We start from the raw sequence: 19,750 nt of genomic DNA on the forward strand, positions 1-19,750 counted from the left end.
GTGCCCTGTTTAAAACTTAATTCACACTGTGTCATTCCCTTGCATAAACCCCTCCAGGGTAATTGTCGAAGCTTCGTGATGCTTACATAGGGGGTTCATTATACTCTTCTCTCCACTTCTGCATATATTTTGAAATTTCCATAATCAAAAGTTTAACCAAAGTAAATAAATAAATAAAGAGATAGGAGGGCCGGCCCAAGCTTGCTAGGTTCAACCTGTCTGATTAATTCATCAACTGTGGTTAGGTAGTGGTTCTGGGTCCCAGTAGCAAATTGCAATCACAGGGAGAAAGTGTTTTAAGTGCTAATACCCCTGGCCTCACTCCCAGAGACTGTGTTTTAATTGGCCTGTGGTAGAGCCTGGAATAGGCTTCTTAAAGTGTACGGCATGATTCAAATGCGCACCTTGAGTTGAGGGCTACTGGGCTGCGGGGAAGCTCCTCTCACAGCGAAGTTCAAAGGGATTCAGGGCAACTGTGGAAGGAGATTGCAGTTAAGTCATATGTATAAGATGCACTTACACATCCATCCAAAATTAAATGGAGTCCTTTATAATCAGGAAGCTTGAGTTAGCAAAGAGGAGGGGCAAAGATAATTCTCGGTGTTCAAGTTCACATGGGTATAAGAAAAGGGACATGTTCCCATATTGCTGGGGGGAGTCCAAGAGGGTAAGTTTCTGGAAGGTAACTCTGTAGTACAGCCAGAGTCTTTAAAAGTGGCCATGCTTTTGACCAATTTCTTTTTTTTTTTTTTTTGCGTTACGAGGGCCTCTCACTGCTGTGGCCTCTCCCGTTGCGGAGCACAGGCTCCGGACGCACAGGCTCAGCGGCCATGGCTCACGGGCCCAGCCGCTCCGCGGCATGTGAGATCCTCCCGGACCAGGGCACAAACCCGTGTCCCCTGCATTGGCAGGCGGACTCTCAACCACTGCGCCACCAGGGAAGCCCCAATTTCTACTTTTAGAAATGCACCCAATGGAAGTGGCCAAGGACATGTGCAATTTTATTGGCAAGGTTGTTTGTTGAAGTGTTAACTATAATGTGAAAAAACCTAAATGTCCAATAATAGGGAATGGTTTAAAAATTATGATACATCTAAAAATAACAATCAAATTCTTTGGGTTACATTAGAATTACATTACAATTGGAATGAGCTCCAAATTCCACCGAAAAGCCTGTGAGATCTGGTCCTTGCCCACGTCTCCAACCTCCTCCTTCCCACCCTCCCCCCTCACTTACTCTGCTCCATACACACTGGCCATATTTTTAGTCCTTAACCAAGCACATTTCTGCCTCAGGGCCTTTGCACATGCTGTTCCATCTACCTGAAATGCTCTTCCCCCAGAGCTCCATATTCTTAGAGTCTTTTGGTCATTCAGCTGAAGCTCAAGTAGTCTTCCCCACCTATCCCCCCTCCCCACCCCACTCTATCCCATTTCACTGCTTTATTCTCTTAATAATAGTTATCCCTCTCTGAAATTATTTGTTCACAAGTTTATTATCTATTTCTGTCCCATCATTAGACCATGGGCTCCTAGACCATGGGCTAGGACCTTATCTGTCTTTTTCACTGCTGTGTGCCTAACACCTGGAACAGTGCTTGGCACAGAGTGGGTCTCAGTAAATAGTCTCAGAAGCAAGAAAGGGAGGCGAGGAGGGACGACGTCTGCATTTAGTAGGGAAGCAAGGGGACACTTGGCAAGGTCACACAGCTGGTAAGAGGCAGGGACAGAATTCAAAGCCAGGTCGCCCTTGCCCTTCACCACACAGCCTACCTACAAACTGTCTCAGTGCTGATGCCCGGACCTCCCAGCCCCACTGCCTTCTCGACAAGCTGCAGGACAACCTCTGGCAGCTGGTCTCATAGGAGCCACCGTCATCAGATACCTGTGGGCAGTGCTGCAACTTGAGCTATCCCTCTTGGATATCCACAGGGACCCAGGCCAGAAGAGGCCGCTGCCACCCACGGCCCTACAGGAGAGAAATATGTACTGAACTTCCCTGAGTAGGAGCGCGGTGACCCCTCCCCTCAGTTGGAAGCCCTTCCAGCAAGGTTACCCATATATTCATCAAATGTTTCTTAAGCACTGACTCTGAGCCAGGCCTAAAGCTGGGGGCTGGGCTCATAGGGATGAAACTGGCTGGTTCCTGCCTTCAGAAGCTAGTGGAGAAAAGTCAGGCAGGTACATTCCTCAAACATGAATGTGCATGCCAATCAGAGCCACAGTTGGCTCATCCGTAAAATGGGGCTAAGATGATACCACCTTAGACTCCAGACAAGGACGTGATGTTTTGTAGGCTGCTACTCAAAATAATCACCTTACAGGGGACAGGAGGCAGGTGGGGTAAATGTGTGAGGGAGACCCGGTAGCTTTAGCAAGGCTCTGGGAGGAAGGGGGGGAGTTGGCTGGAGTTGCAGGGTCAGGTCTCACCCATGTGCCCCTTGCCCTCCCACCCCGTACCCCCACCCCAGCGTTCCTTCTGCAGTACCATGGCCGACGAGATCCGCTTCTCCCTTACCTGCCAGCGTCGGGTCAAGCACAAGCCGCAGCCTCCCATGATGGTCAAGACTGACGCCGTCATCAACATGCACACGTTCAACGATCGCCGGCTTCCAGGCAAGGACAGCATGACCTGCAGCACATCATTGGCCCCCGTGTTCCCCTAGGCACAGGTGGGGTGGGGCCCACAGGCCTGCAGGCAGGGCGGAGGAGAGCAAAGGACACTGGAAGGAACATCCCCAGTCCCCATACTGGGCTTGGGGACCAGAGCTGCTGCCTGCCTATTGGGCCAGGAGTCCTCTGCCCTTACCTTCTAGGAAACCAGCAGGCCCCCAGGCCAGCTGCTTGGGCTTCACCCTCCTCTTGTTTCTTCTGTGGGTTTCTAAAGCTGCCAGCCAAGACAGCCAAGGCCAAAGGAAGCACATGCCTCTCTCAGGCCAAACTCATCTGCCCCTCGACTCTCTTCTCCAGTCAGAAGTTTCTACCATGGCCCTGCAGGGGCCAAAGGAAATGGGAAACAGCTCTTATATTGCCACTCCTTCCCCGTGAGCCCAGGCCTCCTGGAACTTGACTGTGAGACCAGAGACACAAACCTTGGGTACCTTAAGGATCTTATAGTTTGGCTGCCAATGGGAGCTGAAGTTGGGGATTGGCCACCCCACATGCCTGGGCAGAAGGAAGACTTCGTCCCCCAGGGGCTGCTTATGTGGTCCTGATCTCCTGGACTTGACACCACCCATGGAAGCCCCTGTTTGGGCAAAGTTGAAGGCAGAGAGCCCCATAGAGGAAAAGAGGAGTTTGGAGGCTGGGGGAGAGGAGGATACACAGAGACCGCCATTTTGAATTCTTCTGGACAATGTCCCAATGGGTCCTACTCCTCTAGGAGGTCTCTAGGAATGGAGGAGTAGTCAGAGCAAATTCTTCCCCACATTCCAACCAGAGGAAAGAAGACCCCCTGAATCTCTTGCAAAGGATGCCTAGAGACTGAGACAGTATTTGAAGCCCAGAGGAACAGTGGATTCCATGGGAATCCCTCAGGCCCTCGAGCCTGCAGATTGTACTTTGCTGGTTACCAAGCTGTTTTCTAAACCCTGGTGGCATTAGGGAGCTTGAGCTCTTTGCCATCTACTCTTCAGCAGCTCCCCATTCCTGGCCAGTTGACCTTGACCTTCTTCTGTCATCATGGAAGGAGGAAAGTAGCCTAGATTGAAGTGAACGTCATCACCCCTCCTCTAAAGAGGATCATGTCCTATGGCACAGGCTAACTTTGGGGTAGATGGGGAAAGCCAGAAGGGCCCTTAAGAACACCTGGCCTCCTGGACTTGCCAAACCTAAAGATGCTCCCCAGGAAAAGCAAGTGTTCAGGAGCAAAATAGCCTCCCTGATAGGGGCCCCCATGGTGGGGAGGGAGAAGCTGCCTCCTGGAGAATTAACCAAAGGCCCCACACAGAGACACAAGGCCCTTATGGCCCCTGGTCTCTTGTCTGGGGTAGTTGGGACCTTGTGGGGTTTGGGGGTTCAGCAGAGATGAGGTACAGTGAGGGGTTGACCAGGTGACCTGTGGGTTCCAGCTAGCTGTGACAGATACCCTAGAGGTCTGTGACTCTAAGATTCTGGGAGATGAATGAGACATGGAGGGAATAGGAACAAAGTGTCCTTAAAGAGAACACGATGGGGCCAGCAGGGCTGCCCGTGGCCAAGGGCAGAGGGTAGGTTTTGAGCAACGGAAAGGGGCCTGGAGACTCTGGACAGGGACCCAGGAGATACCAGCCACACCCCTCCACCACTCTCCTGTTTCTGCTTGGGGACCCTGGTTAGGGAAGAGCTACATTTAGGTCTCAAGAACCTTCTCAGCTGGGGCGAAGGGCAATCTCTGACTCCCCTCAGGACTCCCAAAGCAGGAGGGCGCAGTGGGCTCCTATGATAAATACCGTCCCTCCTCCAAACTGAGCTGCAGGGCCAAACCGACCGGTTCCCAGAATCACAGTGGCTCCAATAGGCTCTGTGCACTGGAGGTGGGAGAAGAGGGCTGGACATACCATGTAGCCAACACACGTCATGATAGGAAAAGCCATGCTGTTGTGAGCTCCTGGGTGTAGGAGTGTGTGTGTGTCTGTGTGTGTGTGCGTGCCTATATGTGTATCTTTGTATGTCTCATCTTTGTGGGTTGGGCATGAAGGGCAAACTAGGGCAGGTGACAGAGTCCACGCATGCAATAATAGGAGAATCCTTTGGGTTCTGACGTGCGTATGTGCATGCGTGTGAACTGGGGGTGAGGGAGACAAATATCTGGACAAGCCGCAGGACCCCATACATATAAAAACAGGAGAAGCCATGTCATAATGGGGTTCTGGTGAGTATACATATGTATGCATGCGTGAACGACTGTGTACGCTTGTGTGTGTGTGCGTTTGTGCACCAAATGGCAGAAGGTGGAGAACAGAATAACACCTGCAAACATTGCCAAATATGTTTAAACGGAGAAGCCATGTCATCAAGGGGTCCATGTGTGAGTGTGCATGCGCATGTGTGTGTGCAATGGAGGGCGGAACCAGACAGACACGTAGCACAGGGCAATGCATGTTGTATGTGAGAAGTCACATGGGACTGGTGTTCGTGTGTGAGTGCGCTCACATACGTGTGTTCGAATGCACGCATATGTTCCAGCTCACAGCAGGAGCAGAGACGGACAATCAGGAAGGCAGGGAACCAGAGTGTGCAAACACTTCTGTCATGGAGAGATCATTGTCACAAAGATTTGCCGAGATGACATAGGCATGGGCACGGGGAGACCGGCCAAGTGGAGGCAAAACGCTGCAGGGACTCACGGCCAGTGACTCCTTTGCTCTTGGTAGAGTGGCCCGTTTGAAGGGAAAATACATTTTTTTGGCAATTACCAGATAACCAGATTCTGATGAAGGTATCTGCCGATTTTTTCTCACCAACCACAAGCATGAACCGCTCTATTTATCCGGTCTAATTTCATAGCACGTGCCCACATCCATGTTCGTATCACACACACATGTGTGTGCTTTTGTGTGTGACATGCCATGAATGTGTCATTTCTTCTGAGGCTATGCACATAGATAGACTGTGATGGGAAGGACGACAAGGAGGTGGAGTGGGTAGGAAGAGCTTCATCGAAGGGGGAGAGAATGCTGGAAATCAGAGGCACAGTTCAATTTGGGAAATCCCCTGAAAGGGACTGAAATGATTTCTCGAGTCCTACACAGGGATGGGAGGACACGCGGCCTGATCTCGCCTCCCATTCAAGCCTTATGTCCGTGTGTGTGGATAATGTCCAAGCTCTGCCTGATGACCTGCTTGTCTCTGAGAGCCCAGCGTTCAGAGTGCAGCAGAGCCTGTTTCTGCCCACGTGTGAGCTCTCTCTCTCCCGGGGTACGGAAGGTGCCACTGCATCTTGGGGATGGGGGCCAGGGAGCTATTCCCAGCAAGGCGGGTCATGTGGAATTAAAGTTCAGGCCCACCTGCCCGCGGACGAGGATCTGAGCCTCGTGGGCAGGGGGAGCACGCCCACACGGAGGCACTGAGGTCAGTGGCTCGGAGTGATGGAGGCATCAACACTGGTTTGGATGGAGCAAAGATGAGACCGGCCCAAGCAGGTGCTGGCCCGTCCCTGTCTGGCCCCGCATGCCGGCCCTGAAGAAAAGACTCCCCTACCTTCTACCCCCATCCCCTACCCCAAAAAGCCAGTGCCTCCCCTCAGCCTGATCAAACTGGCCATATTGAGGGGCAGCAGTGAAGACACACACTACCCGCTAAGACCATAGGGTTTGGGGCCGTGAGGGCTCCTTATCTCTCTCCCCTTGACCTGTATTGGTCTCTCTTCTATGGACAGTTAAGAAAACCCTGAGAGTTTTGTCACCATTCAGGTGTCTTCGAGTGTCTCTCAAGAGGCGTAAGGTCCCCTTGGCTGAGGAGCTGACTCTGAATCTCTGAAGTGTGGGAGCCACCGCCCCACAGCCAGGACTCCGCCTCTGCTAGTTGAGCACACAGGCTCCCCGCAAGGCCCCGGGCACCGGCGGAGGGCAGGTCCGGGCCAGGATGGAGGAGGGTGGCAGTGGTGGATGGAGGAGGGTGGCAGTGGTGGGTGAAGGCTCCAGATGGTTGGAAGTCACTCCCCTCCTTAACCTCCAGGAAGTCAGAAGTCAGACGCAGGCACGCGCCCACCCAGAACAGTGGGAAGCTCCCTCCCCCCATCTTCTTGCTGGCCTGCTGCGTGTGGGTGGGCTGGACGCTGCTGCTCCATCACTCAGTGTGAAGCCCACCCCTCCCCGAGCCCTTCCCAGCTCTCTGTGCAAACATCTGGAAGTAGGACCCACTCTGGCCCACATCCGTGGTCCTGTGTGGATAGCCAGCTGGGAAGGGCCTTGCGGTCTGGACAAACATCTATATGGACTTTTAACATCTGAGATGGGCCCGGCCCCATGGACAGATACAGGAAGTGAGACCAGCTCTGTAGACAGGCCTCTGGAATAGACACATCTGGAACAGTCCCAGCCTGGGTGGACACATCTGGAGCGGGCCCAGCTGCTTGCCACAGTAGAAGGGCCCTGCCCTCTGTCCCCAGGCCAGTTTGAGTCGAGCCTTCATTCCAGTCCTGGCTTTGCCCTGGAGTTAGAAGTTCAGCGCTGAGGCCATACGTGAAAGTCACAAAACTGTTTTTGATAGAAGGTTAATGTTCTATACATTATATATATGAATGTAAAAAGATATATATATATATGCTGTATGTATATATATATGCACAGTGTATATATGACCTGTAGCCCATGTGTATACACACCCTTCCCCGCACGTCTGCACACAGAGTGTACATAACCCAGCCAGTATGGGTGGGGACCAGGTGAGAGATGCGGCTGCAGCTGCCGAGTGTGGGATGGACGCCACCTGGGGCAGGGGCTGCGGAGAGCCCCGTGGAGGAAGGGAAGGGCCTGCGTACATCAGAGCTGCAGACCCTGAGGAAGAGGGGCTGGCAGATGGCCCGTGCACAGCCAGTGCCTCCTGGGGGTGGGCAGGAGTGGCCCAGGGGCCTTGGCTGCATCTGAGAGGGTCTGAGGCAGAACAGCTGGACCTGGGTCTGGGGAGCAACGTCACACCAGTGCTTGGCTCCTGAGTCGATGTGACAGCTCTGCTCCCAGGGCAGTTGCCAGGGAGCTGAAGGGCTGGGAAAGAGGGGTCCACTGCCTAGACCAGCTCTCAGTACCTGCTTGCCCAGCCGCCAGGGAGGTGTCAGACTCTGCCTGAAATACCCTAGAAGGCTGGAGTATTCTAGGTGGCAAAAGCCTCTGCCTCACGTTCTCAACCACACGCAAAGGCACAGCTCACAGCTAAGGAAAACCCTTTTTAAAGAGAATGACCCCCTGGGCATTGCCAGTGTGCCAGTCTGATGTCCCTGTGCCCTTAGGTATTGACCTTATCCCCCTCCCCTGTCTTCTAGAACAGACCTCAGATCACCCCACAGTGTGTCTCTTTTACAGATCAAAACTGAGGCCTCCAGCAGCTATAGACCCAGCAATTCCAGCCAAGAGTTTGTCCCACCTCAGACAACCTCCCCAGCCCCATTTGACCCCAAGGTCAGCTGTCAGGGAGTGACCGGGGAGCCAGAGATGTGAGCAGAACAGTGACATGGGGTGAAAGAGGCGAAGCCAGGAAGGCACTCCTCTCCGAGCACAGCCCAATGCCATCTGTCTGCCTTCTCCCCTGCTGCACCTCCCCCTGCAGGACAGTTGGCAGGGTGCTTGTGCCCCCTCCGCCCCTGCAGTACCCGCAGGCCTCCACCCCTGCCCCACTCAGATCCATCTATTCTCATTCCAATCCTTTAGCTAGTGGTCCTGTTGCATCACAGGTCAAAGCATCTCTGGAGCATGCAGGAGAGAAATGGTCTGGAGTGGGCTTGCGTGTGGTCAGCGGCTTGCACTCTGCTTCGGCCCCATGCATCAGACTGGTCTGCACTTAACTCTGGGTCTGCCTCTGGGGCCCTGGCCAGAGCACATCTGAACCCAGTGCCCTGAGGAAGGGTCTGTCCTGGCTCCAGGACAGGAATCAGAGGCTCCAGGGGCCCCCATGCCACTGTGCTCCAAGCCCCCAGCCCACCTCTGCCTGGGCCAGCTTCCTGGCTGGGCCTCCCATGATGGGGACTTGGGTTCCCAGCCCCTCAGCTGAGCCCCCAGACAGTCCCGTGTGAGACCACTGTCCCACCACCCAGACCAGAGTGCCTGGACGCCCCTCCCAATACCACTCAACATGGTTCCCACACACTGGTCTCTGGGCCATTCAGGGGATGCCCTTTGTGGACATGCAGAATTTCTATGAATATAGTTTTTTGTAAACATTTTGTAACAATTTGGGTTTCATAGTAACTGTGTTACTTGCCAATCATTCTAGGCTGATGTAAATAAATTTCCAGACAAATCCGATTATTTTCCTTTTTAAGACACTGTGATATATCAAAGTGCACAGTTTGCTGTATGAAGTAATATGGTTTTAAATTTTAAATAAAGAAATGTTTCTAGAAAACAGGAATCCCTTGAGACGTGTTTTCTGCTTCTCTTCTCTCTATAGAACCAGAGGGTGCTGCCAGTTGAGTTGTGCCATTCACCCGGGGCTGACTGTGTCCTGGGCAAGGGACCCTGGTGACGAGCAGGTGGGTGGCTCCAGCCCAGGTTCCTGGTTCCCATTGCAAATATTGACATGGGACATCAATATTGACACCATCTGACCTCTGTCTTTCCTTCTCTTGGGCACATTCCTCTCCAACTCATCTCCATCCACATAGCTACCTTGGAAGCTGCCAGGTCCTGGTGTGACCCTGTCCCTTTGGCAACAGCTGGGGAGACTGGGTGAGCCTCTTATCCAAACTTGGCCAATCAGAGATCTTGCCTGAGCTTTTTCAAACTGGAAATGAGAAAGCGCTCAGTCAGTTACTCTCAGGAGATGGAAACCGTACACATAGTAAAGGGTTCAGGGCAGGACGTTTTAAGCAGGAAGGGATTGGATATGGATATTTACAAAACCAATGAAAGATGAGGGAGCAAGGCCATGCTGGGCCTCCAGTGGCTCCCAGAACAATACAGAAGTGACCCACCAGGGGAGCGGCCCCCTCTGAGACTGGTACTAGAGCTGGGAGGCAAAACACACCAGAGCTACAATCCAGGGTTCAGAAAGCCTGGATCAAGAAGTTGAGGCCACCACTATGCCCATCACAATTGCTTGTCATCACCCAGGAAACGGTAGTGATGCCGCTGGAAAAACCTCATGTCTGAAACAGCCCGTAAGGAGGCGGGAAGAGGGGCTCTGCCTCACTTCTGCCTTCCAAATCTCATGCAAACAGATTTCATAGGCAGAGACTAATTTGCATCCAGAAACTTCCATGCTTCCCTATGTACGACATCATCATAATCGTAGTCCAATCAGCTGTGGTGGGGGGCGGGGTCACATAATACAATCATGGCACTCAGGGTCTTTGCTTTAAGAGAGTTGAGAAGACTGGAAAATTCCAAAAAACAGCTCTATGGACTGGGCAGGCCTCCTGAAATACACACCCTCCTATTCCATCATCTGAGGACTTAAATAACTTGTGCCTGAGTCCCAGCTCTACCACCTACTACGTGTATAACCTTGAACAAGCAGCTTCACATCCCTGAGCCTCAGTTTCCTCATCTTTAAAATGCATGATCATGAAAACCACCCGCCCGTGGAGTGGTTGTAAGGGTTAAATGAGAAAAAGCAAGTTAAGTACTTAGTATAGGGCTGGGCGTATCATAAGCCAACAAGTGACAGCAATTTTTATTAAGAAAAAGGAGGAGGAGAAGGAGAATTAGCACCTACTATGTGCTGAGCCCTCCCTGGGGGTAGAGTGGTGAGCAGTGAGGCAAGACTCCTCCCTCGGGGGACACAGAGCCTGGCCCAGAAGCCTGTCTGTGACACTCTAGGCTCTGGACCAGGGTCAGCCAGGCCTCTTGGGATAGCGGGGCTGCTCTGTCTCTGGATCGGCCAGCCTCTCTGGGAAGCCCCCGACTCTACCTCTCGGCCCATCTCCACTTGGCTGGCACTGAGCTCTCTCTCTCCGCGGCTCTGTCTGTAGGAGATAAGGAAGTGATGCTGGGCCTTGCCTCTCTCCCACCCCCAAGAGCAGGGTGTGCTGCCTCTCTGCCCACAGAGGGGGCGCTCCTTGCTCCTGCCCCAAGGAAGGAAATGGAGCCCGCTTCACCAGGCACTCAGTACCAGCCAAGCATCACTGCCAGCACTTTATACGCACTTCCCACGGACTGAACAACGACCCTCTGAAGGAGACACTGTTATATCCCATTTTACAATTAAGGAAGTAAAGGATCAGAGAAGTGAATGGACTTGCCCAAAGTCACACAGCTAGTCAGTGTGGCTTTCCACATGCAGAGCTGGAATACAAAAAGGGGCTATTTGACCCTCTCCACTCTCCATTCTGCTCCTCCCAGGACATTCCCCCTCAAGATGTGAAGCTCCTCCCTTCTCTGCTGCCTCTTGAAGGAGGGATGGCAAAGAAGGGAGGGGAAGGCAATCAGGAGGCCAGGCCTTGGCCGGGGGAGGGGGATGGGGGGGGGCGCAGCCAGGTGGCTGGTGTGGCTCAGTCCCCAGCTGCTGTCAGCAGGGCTATTTCTGCCTCTGCCTCTCCTTGATCAATGCCCTTCGTGCTCCTTCCATCTCCAGGCACCAGGACACTGGCTCCTAGTTCCAATGCACTGAGCCCCCAGGAGAAAAACCTTCAAGAAGGTTCCTCAGTCAGGGATCATTGCGGCAAGAACAGAGACCTTCTCCAACCAGAGCAAAAAGAGACTTCATTATATGGGGTCTGCTGGAAGCAGAGCCAAGCTCCTCTCTCTCTCTCTCTCTCTCTCTCTTTCTCTTTCTCCCCGCCCCCACCAACCCTTTTTCTTGTTCATGGCAGTAAATAGCCACCCAGATCTGGTTTCAAGTCCCCCCTGCTCCAGGGCCCAACAGCAATGACCTAGTATGAAAATGTCCCAATTCCAAATCACCTGCCACCCCTTCAGCAGAGGGCGCTGGATGGGGACATTCTCAGCAAAGGGGTGTATCTGAGAACTGGCTCTAGACCCGCACTTCTCACACTTAAGCATACACATGCCCCGGGGATCTTGTTAAACCTAAGGCTCTGGCTCAGTGGGTCTGAGACAGGCCTGAGAGTTTGCACTGCTGACAAGCTCCCAGGTGAGGCCTGGGCTGCTGGTCCTTCGCCCCGCACAGAGAGTAGCCAAGCCCTAGAGGGGAGCGGTGTGCAGCATGGCCTCAGGACACGCTCCTGCTCCAAGCTGTGAAGACCCAGGCCCATCCACCCCATTCAACAGCAGCACAGAGCTGGACCCGCCCCCTTTTAACCCCTCACTCGCCTCATCGGAAATGCTTATTAATTCAGTCCTACCACTGCACTGCCCTCTTCCTCCCTCTCATCAAGCCCTAGAATATCTAGGCTGGAGGGGACACCAGATCACTCAGGGCCCCTCTCTAGGCCTGATGACAAGCCCCACCAAGCAGTACAATCAGGGACGTGGGAGTTGAACTTGCTAGGCTCTGTCCCTTGCTGTGTCTTCTTCAAGCTTCAGTCTCCTCACCTGCAGAAAAGAGAGGTTAAGACCCATCTCAGAGGGTTGTTGTAGGGATTCAATGACACTGTAGCTGCCTTGTACCTGTACAGCTCAACCGATGGCAGCTTTTATCGTGGAGGGAAAGTAACGAATAACTGGACCCCTCCCCAATATTCCAAGAGTTAGAGTGGCAAAGGCACAGAGAAATCAAAGATGGGCAAATACTCAGGTTTTAAGTTCAAAGATCTGGGTTCTGGTGTAAGACCCAAAGCATCTGGAAGGACATAGGATCCCATTCTCCCTCCACCACTTCCCAAATTAGGCTCAAGATTCCACAGGCTGGAGGAAGAAACCTGGGGAGGGATTGCCAGACAGAAACGGAGTCAGATGTGGAGGGACCCCCAGGTTGCCAGTCCCAGACGATTCCAGGGAGTGGACCCCATTCTCTACCTGCATGAGGCCAGTATAGACCTGGGCACGTGCGCCCCACTAGACATCCTTCTCAGCAACTCCATAAGGACAGCTTCCTTAGCAGCCAGGTGACGCCCCCTGGCCATCTTGCACGAGTGAAGAGCCATCTGTAGCCTGAGAATTTGCTCAGAGCCCACGTGGCCAAGCCCTCTTTTATTGAATCAGGAAATCAGGGCTCAGTCCTGAACACTTAGAGGGAAGGTGATGGTGTGTCAAGGCACCTCCCCACCTCCAACCAAGTGGGACTAGACTAGAGACTTCCCTCTGAGCTGTGGAACAAGCCCCTTCTCCCTTGTTTTATTCATCACCATCATCATTACTGTGGTGGTTGTCATTTCTGCTCCCCAGGCAGTCATGAAGCCCAGGTGGCTTGGAGCTGATAGGCCAAGATGGTTCTGGAGCAGATTCTGGTTAGGCTCCTTTTTGGCCTCTAGGTCTGGGGAAGTCCCATCCCTGATAACTGCACCCTCAATGTCAAGGGCTCCCTTCCCTTTGACCTTGGCTGTCTCACCCTTTCCAGAGCACAGAGGTCTGAGACCCGTCGAGCTGGCTTTGACCTCCCACAGGTCCCCACCAGCCTCCAGGTCAGGGACATGCCCTCTCTCCTGCCATCTCCTGTGGCAAGGGCCTCTGATCATTCATGTCAGAATCAGGAACAGCAGTCCGATGGGACAGAGTAACCACTTGAGTTAAGCCAACCCACCCTGATGACGATGACTCACCAACCCAAGGATTCTAGTAGTAACACTTCCATTCCATGGCTCTAATTAATATAGGCACTCATTTACTCCTTTTGGAGTATTTAGCAAACACAGGAATGTGTTAAATGCTAGAGAGCAATGGTCTTAAAGCTCTGGCCTGAATCATGAAGATTTTTCAGTGAATAAGGAAGCCGTGATAGTTTCAAGGGAATCCATTGGAAGATCTTAAACTTCCATCTGTATTCTTCCCTAAGTCTGAACTGCCTGAGAAAGAATCTGAAAAAGAAGTCTCCTTCACCTATGGGCTCTTCCCCGTCTTTAAAGAAACGTATACTTTTCACCTCTTCTGAATCTTAATATGTGCAAAGTCCCAGGGTATAAAAACCTCCAGGGCACTAAATAAAGGAGTAATTCCAAAAAAAAAAAATCAGGGACAAGCTTCAAGGCCCTTCTGCTGCCTTAATTTAACCAGGTGACCTTGGATCATTCATAAGACTTAGCTTCTCACCTGTGCTGTGGGGATGCCCACTTTGACTGCCTCAGGGAGCTCATGTGAGAATAAAAGAAAAATCTTCCTATGAAAGCACAAGTTAAGTGTGAGACACCAGGCTTGCTACTATTCGGGAGGGTCCTTCTCTGCCCTTCTGTCAGTTTCCCCGGCTCCCTCATCTCCCCCCCACCCCCAAGTCTATCTGGAGTGAGCTTGGAGCAGCAGGAGGTCAGGGCCAGGGCACGCCTGGAGCTGCAGGTTGCCATTCCAAGAATCAGGCTGGGCCAGGGCACGCGGCTCCCCCGGGGCCCTGATGGCACTTCCTTGGGAAACAGAAGCTGAGTGTTTAAAAAGCATCTGTCATTATGGAAACAAAGTTGCCAGGCCATTTTTTCTTTTCCTATTTTTACTGCAGTTTCATTACCTTATGCAAATGAGGCCGCTGGTGAAGCCTTTCTGCAGGGTGGCCTGTGCTGAGACCAGCTCCCCCTAGGGGATTTAGTGCCTGCCTCAGCCTCCAGACGGGATCTGGGAAGAGGAGGCCCTGTGGAGATGCCTTCCGGAGCAGCTGCCCTGCCCTGGAGCACAGGACTTCCTGCCAGACAAGCCCCCAGGTCCTGCCTCTGTCATAGGAGGGCCCTGGTCCTTTATCTCCAAAGACCTAAGTGTCAGCTCAGCCCGGCCCAGGCCTCTGTTCCCAATTCCTCAGTAGCTGGAGCTCCTTGAAGACAGAGTTGCCAGTACCCAGCAGGATGCAAGGGAAAAGATGGGAAGCAACTGGGACTCCATCCCCCCAGGGACTTCTGGGAACAGCATATAATAAGCAACTCAGTTTCCCATTCAAGGGGGAGAGAGCTTTGGTCCAGGCTGCTCTCTGGAGGTTGGCAATCCCACATGCTTCTGGCATGCCACAGGTGCAAGGTGGGCTCTGGGGTAGGATAAAGCCTCAAGGAAAGCAATGCAGGTGGTGGCAGTAGGAAACTGGGGGGCTTGTGCAGAAGTGGTAAGGGCAGGAGATATGTGTAAGACACGGACAGCATCTGCTCTGACCCCATTTTAGAGATGAACAGCCTGAGGTTCAGAGAAACCACATTACTTGCCCACGCTCCAGGGCTATCTGCCTCCCCGGCTCAAGGAGCCTCCAGTGCCTCACTATCTCCTGGCCCTTTGAGCCTCCCTCACACATTTTCTCCCAGTGAGGTGTGTTGGCGAAGCTCATGTCTTCCCCAGTGAGTCCAAAGGCTCCTAGATGTGGAGAGGTTTTCCTCTGAGAATGTCTGTCCTCTGTCCAGTCCCTCTGGCCCAAAGCCTTTACTTTTAGTATACTATGAGAGCCAGCTTCCCCTCCTTCTCCCCAGTTCAGCCTCTGGAACTCTCTCAAGTCTCACACGGCATCTTCAGGGACAGGAGCAGGTCAAGCATTTAATAAGAGCCTTCTGCCCTATGTGGGCGCTTCCCTCTATGAGGTGGTCTAACACACCCTTGTATTTCCTTAGAGCTGGGCAGTGATGAGATGAAAGATGTGAAACATCAGAAGTTTCCCAGCCCTACTCACCTGAAGGGGGCGTGGAGGGAATAAGGTCACAGCAGTTGCCATAACCCAAATGTCACTGGCTCTGTGACCTCCAGTCCCCTGCAAAGTCCAAGGGACAGGTCCCCTCTGCCCTCAGAATCACCCTCTCATCTGAGGAGCAAAGGTTAAGAGCTCTTGGTGCTCCGCTCTTTCTTTTCCAGGAGAAGTTCTCATTAATAATAAAATAATAATGACAATAATAATAATACATTCTAGCTACTTGAGCGACAACTCTAGACCTAGGACAGTGCTTAGTACTTCGCATACCTCATCTCACAGAAGTCTCACCATAACCCTATGAGCTAGGGGCTATCGTCCCCATTTCACAGATGTGGAAACTGAGGCTAAGAGAAGTAGAATAACTCACCCACAATTACCCAGCATCAGCATGAAAATGAGGCATTCCAGCTGGGACCTCCATGTCAAAGATTTGATAAATGAGTGAATGACTAAATGAATGAGTGAATCAGAACACAGTCAACAATCAATGTTGTTTACAGACACTGGGGAACTTCCATGCTTATAGAAAAAACAAAAATCCAAACTTGATTGGGCCAAAAACGAGAATTACTAATTACAGCCACTCACAGGAACGACCTACCATTTATGCCTAATTGCAGTGCAGTCCAATAACAATTATGCACATCAATAAATGTGTCAGATTAACTTGGGTGTAAGTTTTATTTGATTGTAACACTAAACCCTGTTGGTGGTGGCTCAGACTTCGGAGTCCATGGCCCGACTTTGGGAGCCCACGGTCCCTTCTGGAGGTGAGGTTGGTGCTGGAAGGGAAGTGGGAGGTGGGGGCAGAGAGGAACATCTCTCTTCTCTGCTGCAGCAGGTCTGCCCTGGCAAGCTACGGGAAAGCAGTTTGGCAGGGGGTCTTCACGGGGCAGCCAACGTCACAAAGACTCCCCTCCTTCCCTCAGTGCCAAAGGCAGCTTCCTAATTAGAGCATCCATAACCCTCAACGTCTGCTCCAAGAGAATTCAGCTGCTCTAAGATGGAGAAGTCCATTAACTTTATTGCAAAAACGTCAGACGTGCTTTTAGACAGAGGATCACTGCCAAGTGAGATAAACTGCCACGACCTGCCAGAGGGACAGGCCAGGACTTCCTGCGGTCCCCAACTGGGTCCTCGTAACTGCCTCCTCTCCCTGCCCAACACCCTGGGTGGGACTGCAGCCTCCTGGGAGGCTGGAGCTGGGGAAACTGTGAATTTCAAATGCAGGGTGCAGTCTGAGCACCCTGGCTTTCCCCGTGTAAGTCGCACCCTGCTGAATGGCAGCACCAGACAGGCACCATCTGACTCCCAGAATGCCCCAGGATTCCCACCCATGGTTGGGGTCGCTCATTCCTGCATCAGCAGAAGTTGGATTTGCTGGTGTTCCTGGGAACAGTGGAGCAAGGTGGCTAAGAACGGGCTTTGGAGTTAGATATTCCTGGGACTGAATCTCAGCTTTGCCACTTAGGAGTCCCGGCGTGACCTTGCACAAGTGGCTTAACATCCTGAAGCTACTCTGTAAAATGGATTACATCATACCCACCTCTAGGAGGGTTAAATGAGACGATGCCGGCAACCTTCAACTCGGTGACTGTCACACAGCGAGGGCTCTGTCAACGAGAGCACCCCTTCCAGGTCGCCAGTGTGAAAATGGAGAGGGAACCAAACCCTACAAAGTGTGTGGGGGAGGGAGGAAACACCAGGTTGGAGCCAGACAGTCCTGGGTTCTAATCCCAGTTCTACCTTGTGCTTGGGTCCCCTACGCCCTCAGTTTTCTCACCTGTAAAATGAGGTTGATGGTCCCTGTTCTCTTTTCCTCACAGGAGAATTAAGAAGACATGGAAGTACTTTGAGGTCACTAAAGGGATATCCAAAAGTGCAACATTATTGCTTCTGTTACTCTGGTTGTCAACCTAACGTGTAGTGCTCCCCAGGACACGCCAGGCCCAAGGCTGGCTGCTCCCCAGCCTGGAATTCATCTCTGCCTCAGCGCCCCATCCCACAGCCCTCCTGCCTTGTCCTGGGCGGCCTGGGTCTCCATAGGGAGCAGCCACAGACCTCCCAGCCTTCGCGAACGTCTCGCCAAGGGGGCCTCCTGGGCGTCCTTTCTCAGATTCGGATTCTTCTTTATATGAATAATTAGCAGAAGCAGTCCAAGGGGGAGGCAACAGCCACAGCAATCGACCCCGTGATTTCCGAGCTGCGGGAAGAGCCCAATTTCGCTCCAATCCAGGTGCCGTAAATTCCCATCAAGCTAAGAAAATATAGTGCAATTTAGGAACACTGATACGGCAATAAAACACAGATCTCCGGCAAATGGAATGCGGCAACATCTAAAAATGGAGCCATACATGACTCTGCCTGCAAACTCCCTCCGGGGACGCGCTGCTGGGAGCAGTTGGCGAGTTTCTGGTTCAAGCTGATCTTTTCTTTCTGGATGAGGGCAGGGCCACCCACAGCTGGGTCTCAGGCGGCCCTCTCGGGCAGGCCTCCTCCGTGGGTCCAGAGCAGGGTCCGAGGAGAGCTCCCTAGCCAGAGGGAGATGGCCTCTGTCATCCAGGGACTGCTGGGGGAAGCATTTCTGAAAGGGTGGGTGGGAAAGGAGGGAAAGAAACCTACTGCAGGCCGTTTAGTCCTCGCAAGTGGCCTTCAAGGGAAATGTGACCGTTCCTTTTTATCAGATGAAGATACTGAAGTAAAGAGACGTGTTCAGGTCACTCAGGAACAAGTGGTAAAAGCTGGATTTGAACCCACATCCGTCAGCCTCTTTCTATTCTACCTACCATCCTATCCCCAGCTCAGGACTCCATTCATGACCCTGCAAAAGCCAGAACTGAGCCAAATATCACTGCTCACTGCCTTCTGAGAGTGTAGATAGGACCGCGATCCACAAATGGGTTCATCACTATGCTTCCTGGGGTCACTAGCCCCACTCTATAACCTGAGAAGCAGGAAGAGGTATACTGATACAGTCCCCTGTCTCCTCAACAGGTCAGGGAGACCAGGGTCCCCTTAGGAAGGATTGATGGGTAGAGGGCAGACTCATAGCCCCCAGTAAACCCAGCACCTCCCCAGTAGGAGCCAGGGGGATTCCATGCGATCTCCTCCCTCCCCATCAGCACACTGTCCCCCTAGCCAGTCCAGCCTCCTCACTGAGCCCATCCCATCCCTCCCTCATGCATGCGCACACATGCACATACACACACACACACACACACACACACAACACTCATTCTAATGTCCACACTTTTGCTTGGCTGGTTCCCACCAGGCTGTGAGCTCCATGGGAGCACAGTCTGCCTGTGGCCCTTGACTGACAATTTAGGGACTCCATCAATGTCTGGGACTCTCTGGAGACAGCTTTCAAATGCTCCCCTGGGTCCTACCAAGCCCTGGTGCCTAGATCCCAATAAGGGCAGAAAAACTAAGGTGACCTCTCTGGAATTTGTGTGTTAAGAATTCCAGCTCTGGAATCAGACAGATCTGGGCTTGCCTTCCAACTCTGCCACCTACTAGCTGTGTGATAACTTGTGGAAGTTACTTAATCCCTCTAAGCCTCAGTTTCCTCATCTGTAAAATGTAGTTAATAATAGGTCCTTCCTGGAAGTGGGGTTGTAAGGATTTTGTGAGATGATGTAAAGCACTTACCACAATCCTTGGCACACAATAGGTGAACAAGAAACTGCAATTAGTCAGGCTAGGCTAGGTTAAGCTACAACAACAAACAGTCCCACGTCTTGATGGCTTAACACAATTCTGTTTATTTCTCATGTACATTTATTTCTCCATGGCTGGCAACCATCTGGGATGACTGTCCCTCATGGTGAAAATTGGTGATCCAGGCTGCTTCCATCGTGAGGCTCCAGCATCTCAACATGAGACCTTCTCTGTTATCACCTCAGCAAAGAAATAAATGGACTGAAGCATCATATGAGTGCTTTTTACTGCCTCAGCCTAGAAGTAACTTGTATTAAGTCCTCTCACATTTCCTAGACTAGAACAACCAGAACTAGATTCTACCTAACTGCCATAATGGGTTGGAGTGTGTCTCCCATGTACCCAGGATGGAGAAAAGAACTGGAAACCAGTGAACTCCAGTAATATCTTCCATCATCCTTAATTGTTATTCTCCCTTTCCTGCATCCATATCCAAGTTTGTTTCCCTAGACCCAGAGCCAGCCCTACTCCACAAGATTTTCCTATTCCCTCCTTCATTTCTGTCATGTGTGCTTCAGGCCACCCTGTGTCCCTCCGGCCAAAGGCCAGCCCTGGCCCAGGGGGAGGTGATTCTTGCAGAGGACAGGCTATTTCTGAAGCCCTCCCCAACCCGCTCCCCAGCCCCTTTTCCACTGACTGAAGAGCCCTCGTCAATTTGTTGACAATCCCGAATTCAGGCCTCCAGGATCTGATT

General features: G+C 52.2%; 1 protein-coding gene across 1 annotated transcript in view; it reads left to right on the forward strand.

Moving 5' to 3' along the window:
• GRIK3 (glutamate ionotropic receptor kainate type subunit 3) overlaps nucleotides 1-2,960 on the forward strand; it is a 230,854-nt gene extending 227,894 nt beyond the window's left edge. Inside the window, 1 exon segment of the mRNA XM_089895906.1 lies at nucleotides 2,472-2,960. Coding sequence (XP_089752032.1) covers nucleotides 2,472-2,666 — 195 coding nt within the window. The 3' untranslated portion in view covers nucleotides 2,667-2,960.
• Nucleotides 2,961-19,750: the final 16,790 nt, after the last annotated feature.

Source organism: Delphinapterus leucas, chromosome 1 (assembly GCF_059928025.1).
Source record: "Delphinapterus leucas isolate spDelLeu-1000000601 "Yukka" chromosome 1, BTC_Dleu_Yukka2, whole genome shotgun sequence".
NCBI classification, from domain to species: domain Eukaryota; kingdom Metazoa; phylum Chordata; class Mammalia; order Artiodactyla; family Monodontidae; genus Delphinapterus; species Delphinapterus leucas.